This window comes from Blennius ocellaris, assembly GCF_963422515.1.
Source record: "Blennius ocellaris genome assembly, chromosome: 21".
Classification (NCBI taxonomy): domain Eukaryota; kingdom Metazoa; phylum Chordata; class Actinopteri; order Blenniiformes; family Blenniidae; genus Blennius; species Blennius ocellaris.
The window spans coordinates 3,661,829-3,670,033 of record NC_137670.1 but is presented as its reverse complement, the minus strand read 5'-3'; the positions used below and the strand labels follow the sequence as shown (position 1 = coordinate 3,670,033).

The 8,205-nt window shown below is 45.2% G+C and overlaps 2 protein-coding genes across 2 annotated transcripts; both read left to right on the top strand.

Moving 5' to 3' along the window:
- Positions 1 to 304: 304 nt before the first annotated feature.
- tmem106a (transmembrane protein 106A) lies at positions 305 to 3,490 on the top strand. The gene is made up of 7 exons (XM_080516633.1): positions 305 to 568; positions 694 to 757; positions 1,717 to 1,870; positions 2,057 to 2,197; positions 2,286 to 2,329; positions 2,421 to 2,474; positions 2,664 to 3,490. The coding sequence occupies exons 1-7, from the start codon at positions 436 to 438 to the stop codon at positions 2,800 to 2,802; spliced, it is 729 nt and encodes a 242-aa protein (XP_080372759.1). The 5' UTR covers positions 305 to 435; the 3' UTR covers positions 2,803 to 3,490.
- Positions 3,491 to 4,624: 1,134 nt separating this feature from the next.
- Positions 4,625 to 7,458, top strand: arl4d (ADP-ribosylation factor-like 4D). Its single transcript, XM_080516685.1, has 2 exons — positions 4,625 to 4,758; positions 6,269 to 7,458. Exon 2 carries the CDS (start codon positions 6,393 to 6,395, stop codon positions 6,999 to 7,001), a length of 609 nt encoding a protein of 202 aa, XP_080372811.1. The 5' UTR covers positions 4,625 to 4,758; positions 6,269 to 6,392; the 3' UTR covers positions 7,002 to 7,458.
- Positions 7,459 to 8,205: the final 747 nt, after the last annotated feature.

Here is an 8,205-nt window from a genome sequence, read left to right as displayed (position 1 = left end):
AATGAGTCTGTGAGTGGGAGTCGACTTCTATATTTCTAGATTCTCTTCTGTGTTTTTGGTGAGTCACAGTGCCCCTAAAGGCGACCGCTTGAATTACAGCTTATCCCTCGATCGAGCCTATAGATGTCGCCCAAAGACCAGAGATTCATCCTTTCAAAGCAATGCGCAGTTGAATTAAACGTAACAAGCGTAATTCATTGCGAACCTATGGTGGAGACACTGTGGAGGGACCACATGACGTTCCAGAGCCACGGGTTCATTACGAACTCATTAAAACACCATTGGGGGGGTGGGTGTTCCTGTCACCCTATGGACTTTGCTCTGATCCTGATTTTTATTGATCGTTTACAAGCAGGAGGTGCAGCACATGACAGGAAGAACTCTCCGGGCTTCTCTATTCCGTTTTCTTGAATGTTCCCCCGATGAGAAAGCGCCATGGACGCAGCCAAGGATCCAGAACCGACCGGCGGGACGGAGACGTCCAGGACCCTGAGGTCCTTTCCTCCCTACGGGTCCATGAACGGTGACACCTGCCCCACGTGTCGAGGCACCGGGAAAATCCCCAGGGGTTGGTTATTCTTATGGTTTTTTTTGTTTTTTTTTAAACGTCTGGACTATTTCAACACCCGTTTGTTCCTCATTCACAACTTTCACTTTCCAGTTAGAAACTCTGTTTCCACTGTTTGCCGGCAGGCCATGAAGACCAGCTGGTGGCCGTGATCCCGTGTAACGACGTGAGGCTGAAGCCCAGACGCACGTAAGCAGTGTGTGTGTGTGTGTTTGTGTGTGTGAGTGAGTCGGTAAAGCAGCGTCAGCTCCAACAATCAACCTTCAACTTTGAGATAAACAAGAAAGCTTTTCACTTCTTGGGATATTTTGTTTCTCTTGAATAAAAAACCTCCCGCTTGGTTTTTCCCTCCCGGAACAATGTTGCCGTCACGGTTTCAGCGTCGGCGGCCTTCAGCATGCAGGCGTTCACAAAACCCGCCCACTCGTGTTGGCTGCCAGGCTAATGCTAATGCTAATGCTAACTCCCCGGGACGCGTCGATGGGCTGCAAACTGTCACGCGTTCAACAGGAACGTTACATACCGGACCCTCAACTCGAGCCCCCGTTTACATGACGAGGAAAGCGAGTGTATCGGCAAAACTTGTGTGCCTGTAAACAAACATGGCCGCCCCAGTAGTGGTATGACTCTGTATTCTAGTTTTACCGTCCATATCAGTAGTTTAATAGTTGAGACTCACCCCTGATGGCATCCGATTCCTCATCAGTCCATATATGAAACAACCAAAATCAACCCCCCTTTCCAACTCCTGCTAACCCACTTAGCTTTGTAGTACAAGTTTGGTCCAGAAGGTGGTGTATTGAGTCACTCCAAGAAGCAGGAAGAAGAAGAAGCGTTAACTCCACGATGTCCGAAAGTCTTCTGATAACACCGTGAGGTAATATGCCAGACCAGTACAACAGGAGCAGGACTTTTTATTTTTGCTCCTTCAAAACATACATTTCAACTTGAAAGTTTTGTTCCGTCTTTCCCACATAAATTCATCTGCTTCTGTGGGAACTTGCAAACAAACCTTGACACACTGACTGACGTGTCTCCAGGCCTTGCTGATGATGTGTAATATCGCCTCCAGTGGATAAATCAGGAATTGCAACGAGTTAACTATTTTACATCACATAGGTTCTTTGTATTTTTGCTTTTGTCTCCAGGAAGCTGTACGTGTGCGTCTCCATGGCGGCGTGTCTCCTCCTCTGCTGCACCATCCTCTTCTTCTTCTTCCCTCGCAGTGTCAGCCTGACGCCGGTGTCTGTGCTGTCAGTTCTGGTCTTCTTCACGCCCGGCGCGGTTGAAATCGAGGTCACGGTGAGCGGAGGAGGCGAGGGACGAGAGTGCACACAGTTCAGTGTCTTTACAGCTTCACTCACATGACTCCCTTCAAGCCGCTCTGCAGTTTTGTGACGGTCAAAGTTCCTCAAAGTGGTTTTTTTTCTTTTTTCTTTTCACTTTTAATGATGGAAAAGTATGTCGTTCTTTTTTCTTTCATTCTAGAATCTCGTGGAGGTCACCAACCACAACTTTGTCCCTGTTCAGATTGTGGAATTTAGCATTCAGGCACTGGTGGCTAACAACATCGTGGGCAAGAACAAGCTGTGCAACATGACTGCCATCCAGTCCAGATCCAAGAAATCTGTGGGTTTATATATAGCGAACGGAGAAATGCACATTTCCTCGTATTCGGGAACACTTTCTCAACCTTTTCAAAATGTGCCTTTCACAGTACGTCGTTCAAAGTGACCTCTCGATCACAGATAAAGGCCTGATGTAAGTCAATACAACACTTGTTTTTTTTTTCAGATTAAAAATGACAACACACTGTTAAAAAAGGTCTGATGTCTTTTTTTTTTAAATTCAGGACCTACTGCGAGTCGAGCTCGATCAAGATCCATATGTTATTCGTGCAGCTTCAGTGAGTTTCCCATCCGAACTGCTGCGCCTTGCTCAAGATGCTGTGTCTGAACCAAACCGTGTTTGATGCCCCTTTTAGTAATAACATAATTCATCAGAAGTATTCTGAGGGCAGCCCCTGGTATTGGACGCTCTTGACACCGAAGAATGACTCGATTGCGTGGAGTAAATTGTGTGTTTGTTTCGACAGAATGACCATGAACATCTCCTACCTGGCCCACTCGGAGCAGCTTTCCCTGGAAACGTTCGAGTACATCGACTGCGGCACCAATTCGACTCTCCCCCACCCGGTGGGAAGCAGAGGGAGACACGCCTTCTCCTTTACATGACGTCTGAACGCGTGGATGGATGTGGATCTTTGAAACATTGAGGTTGTCCTCTTATGCTGAAGTTCTTCATGTGAGTCTGTGAAGAAGAGCTGAAGAATAGTATTTCTTGATGAGAAGTTTAAAACTCTTACATGCACTTTATTGTTTCATATGTGGAATCTGAATTTGCAATATTTCTGATGCAGTTGCACAATTATATTTGCACGAAATGCAAATGTAGAGAAGAGATGAATTGATCGCTTTTTCCCTTTTTGTTTTGTTTTTTCTTCTAATGGAAAGATCTTTCTGAAAACCACTGTAAAGGATTTAACCTCCACTAAAAGTGTATGGAAGCAGCAGGATCAGTGTGAAGGGGTCAGGGAGCAGCATTTTATCCTAATATCTGGCAAGTAACCAGGATTTAAACAAATAATAAGAGTGTAAAACTGCCACTTTATCTCATAAGCAGATTTCAGAACTGAATTCATCATAATACATCCAATTAGAGCAAAATTATGAAACGATTATATGTATGAATATAAACTTACTGCTCTTAATTGATTCAGACATACCTCGTTGCAAACTTGTCGTCGTGGTTATTTTAACATGGTGAACTTTGCTGCTGTACGGAACTTCGGCTTATTTACACTTTACACTGACGTGAATGAAAGTTATATCTGATGTGGAGCACTTTGCAAACTTGTTTTTTTTTTTTAATCCTGTTGACCAATAAAAGAGTGCCTTATTGCTTCATGAGTGGATTTCAACTTGCTTTATTTATGCATTATTTGACATATTTTTTCAACATTCTTTAACGGGTTTGCCGCAGAGGTATGAGATCTTCATCTGGAAGTGTATATATACACAAGGTGGAGCCAAAGTCATGAAAAGACTGACACAGGGTGCAAACAGGGCCGTGCACTGACGCCACAGGACATCAAATTTATTATTTTGAATGTTCAGTGAACTGAAATGGACCGTCTGTGTCTGCACGAGTCTGCTGAGAACACTTCTGTGGCAGCAGGAGTAGATTTCAGAGGGCGAAGCAGGCCGATTGGACTTTAGGGAGGAAAGCTTTGTCCTTGATGTGCGCCTGAAGGCCGTCGGAGAGGACGTTACCAAGCCGAGGGCCAGACCACAAAAGGAAGATGTCATACCTCCACCCAACAGGACATTTTCACATGTCACCAAATATTTCAACCGCCTCTTCCAAGTCCCGTTATCTGTTAGCCTTACACAGGTTTTGAGATATCCTGTTAACCAACCAACTAATATACCTGCTGGCTCATGTAAAGAACACGTTTCAACATGTTTCACTGTGGCATGACAAGATCCTCCTTGGAAAAACATTGACGTCTTCAATCTTTATGAACAAAAGAGCCAATGTCACCACAAGCCATCAAACAAGGGAACAAAGGAATATATGATATATAACTGATATAGACTAGAATGGCTGCGTCTATGACTCTCGTTGTCATTTTGTTAGGTTTTTTTTGCTGAAATTATTAAAAGTTAACCTTTCAGCTCACTTTCATTCATGGATTTTGAGCGTTTGTTCTGTTTTTTTGTTTTGAATGGTTTTGTTTGCTTGTTTGTTTTTCTATAATTCTTTTCCAATTAATGAAATAAATACACAAAAACTCAATCTTTTATTCTCTTGTGTGTTGTTTAGATAAACTTTCCACGGTGCAGAAGATGGTTTTGTGCAGTTTTATGACTGGCTGCAGTTGCGAGACTTCGGCCAGCAGGGGGCGCGGAGAGGCGCGGTGACGTCAGACCGTACGGCCAGAGAGAGAGAGAGAGAGAGAGCGACAGAGAGCGAGAGAGCGAGAGAGAGGAGGAGCAGAGGTGGAGCGAGAGAAGCAGAGGAAGACGGAGGAGGACATAGGAAGACGGCAGAGAGAGGAATACAGGAATCCTGCAACCATGGCTTCGTTCACCTCCAGTTTATGACGATTTGCGTCGCGCGTCTCAGAGGTAAGAACCTTTTCACGCGTGCGTCCCTTTCTCAAACATCACGCAATTCATATTTCCTCCCTTGCAAAAGTGCATCCTGCTATCTGTGCTGTACATGCATTAAGCCGAACCTTTCCACGGAAGTTATTTAATTAATCCGCATCTCCGCCCAGTGGAGTTGTTAAGAAAAACCCAACCCAAATAAACAAAAAATATCAGTTAGGGACGTTGTCGTGTCTTTGCAGGCAGTGGAAACATTTAAAAAAAATGTTTTCCCCTGCTGTAAACATTGCGGAGGGATCCTGTGTGATGGATATCAGCTGGATTAGTGCTGCAGCAGCAGTGCTCATGCATGTTATCCGTCCCTGCATGGAAATCTGGAAAAGCCTTTTCAGGTTTAGCAGCCTTAAGAGGATTAGCCCGGGCAAATAAGACACTGCAGAGCCTCAGACACCCAATTAACTGTTGTTTGGCCCTGTAATGTGGCTCCGACGTTTATTGTTTTAAGAACGAGACGAAACACAGGATGGATTGTTTTAATCACTTTGGGAGTTGACACCAAATGGGAGGTGGTCAAATCCTGTTGTTCCTCTGGAATAGTCGTTTTCGTAATAGAATGAACCTCCACCAGTGTTGGGAATAACTGAATTTTAAACTGCACATTTTTTTTTTTATAAGTAAAACGTTGAATTAATCCAATTTTGCATTTAATTCCCCTGTAAGTGTATTTAGTCCTGTACTGTCCCTGAAATCTGGTACAATAAGAAGAACAATCCATTTCAGATTCTATCTTAACATCTTTGTTCCACATTAAAGTCTTTGTGATTATTTTAATCAACGGGCAGAGGAAAGTTAATCACTTTGAGAATGTTTTTGCGAAATCCAGAACCCTCAATCTGAGCCGTAAGTTTACTCCATTTGTGCACAGGGGCATGCTTAGTGTTCTAAATTCAACGTAACATGAGGAAATCTGCTAGTTACGCGTTTCCCAAAGTATTTCTCGTGAGTAACTCGCCTCGCATTTGTAATGAAAACAGGTTTCAGACAATGACTCAACTGCTCAAGTATTTTAAAAGGAACCAGTTCCTCTCTTTGTCCTCAACAAAGGTACGTTGATGCCACACATAGATAGCGCGACCGGATACTTGTTGGAGGCATTGTCAACACGGGCTGCGAACGTGAATGAAACAATGGGATCATGTGATCCTCCTGGAAGAAATGTTGGAGGCCTGTTCGAGGGTCGGAGGGGAAAATGGCCGTGACACCCAGAGTGTCTCCAAAAACTCTCAAAAATGTGTTTTTGTTTTGCCCAAGTGGCTCAGTCGTCCTGCAAACACACCCCGAGTCTCTCAATGAGCCGTGAAGGGGTTAATAGCCACTTCACACCTCGTGCCAGGAAACGACCCATAAAAATAATGACCCGAGAATCCCATCGCCTCCTCCGGCCTCTTCCCTGTTATCTTCTCATTGAGTGCTAACCGGCCCTCTGTGTGTGTGTGTGTGTGTGTGTGTGTGTGTGTGTTCTGATAAGGTCTCCTTCACCGTCTGATCTCCTGAGCCCCCCCCCCACGAAGACCTGGAACAGATGCCAATCCTCTAAGAGGGGGCAGGGGGAGGGGGGGGTTATTAATCCGGGAATTCCGTGGCGCCGAACGATGGGCAACCAGCTGACCGACATGGCCCCCAACGCGCCGTTCCTGCCGCACTTCCAGTGCCTGCACGTGGTGGTGATCGGCCTGGACTCGGCCGGCAAGACCTCGCTGCTCTACCGGCTCAAGCTGCGGGAGTTCGTGAAGACCATCCCCACCAAGGGCTTCAACACCGAGAAGGTCAAGGTGGCGGTGGGGGCGTCGCGCGGCGCCGTCAACTTCCAGGTGTGGGACGTGGGCGGCCAGGACAAGCTGCGCCCGCTCTGGAAGTCGTACACGCGGCGCACGGACGGCCTGGTGTTCGTGGTGGACGCGGCCGAGCTGGAGCGCATGGAGGAGGCCAAGGTGGAGCTGCACAAGATCACGCGCACCTCTGAGAACCAGGGCGTGCCCGTGCTGGTGCTGGCCAACAAGCAGGACCTGGCGGCGGCGCTGGCGGTCGGCGAGGTGGAGAAGCTGCTGGCGGTGCACGAGCTGAGCGCGCACACGCCGCACCACGTGCAGGGCTGCAGCGCCGTGGACGGCCAGGGCCTGCAGGCCGGCCTGGAGAGACTCTACGAGATGATCGTCAAGAGGAAGAAGACGGTGAAGCACAACAAGAGCAGGAAGAGATGAGCTCGTCCCCCCCCCCCCCCCCCGCCGGAGGCCCCGTCCGCGGCTCCGGAAGGGGAGCGGCGGCTCCTCCCCGCGTTCGCGGGGCGAGGAGGAGTGGATTAATCAAAACCCGCTCCCCGAAAACTGTGGATTAAAAAAAAGGAAGACTTTGATAGCAGTTAGTCTTCACTAAGTGCTTTTTTTTTTTTTTCACACTCGTTACAAGGCGGATTTCTCGTTCTCCTGTGCCACGCGGCAAGGCGAGCGCTGAGAAAAAACAATGAATAAATATGAAGAAAATCACTCGCTTGCACAGATCTGTCCCCCACCGAATGGCTGTTTCTGTTGACGCTTCCTGAAAATATTTATTCTTCAAGGTTTTTGTCTTTGTGGGGCTTTTTTTTTTTTTTTTTTTTAATTTAGGTTTTTGGGTTTTTTTTTTGTAAATTGTTTGAAAAAGAATCGGCTGTAATATTTAGGATGAATAGACGGAGGATAAGTTTCAGTTAGCACAACAATGTTTATACAAACTGTACATTTCTTTTTGTAAAGTGAACACTGAATAAATGTAAGCACTGCACAGAACCACCCGTTGTTTTCTTTGTAGGTCATTGAGATGAATGGACGTAGCCCGAGGAAGTGTTTGGCGTTATGAAACAGTCCTGGAAGCTTCTCTTTGCTATATTTCTAAAGCCGAAAGTGGACCACAGCGCTGTGCGTATGAACAAAGTGCTCTGCATTTATCAGCTTTTAAAAAAACAAAACGAAAAACAAAACCTTCAAGCCTGCAAATCTTTGTTTCGTTATATTTTATCTTTAAACAAAACAATAGTTTCTAATACATAAATACTTTCTGCTTTAGAATGTTCACCCAGGAAAACAAATCAAAGTGCTCTGCATTTATCAGCTTTTAAAAAACAACAAAAAACAACAAAAAAAACCTTCAAGCCTGCAAATCTTTGTTTCGTTATATTTTATCTTTAAACAAAACAATAGTTTCTAATACATATATACTTTCTGCTTTAGAATGTTCACCCAGGAAAACAAATCATTTATACAGTTTAGCTCCTAATGTGATCATGTAATTGGGAAGTTGGGAATATTTCATTTCCCAAATTGCAATAAACAATAAAAAAGCAATACGAGTCCAGGAAATAGACACAGATAAAAAAAAAAAAGATGCATTTCTCCATTTTACATTCTTTTTCTATCTAGACTTGATTGT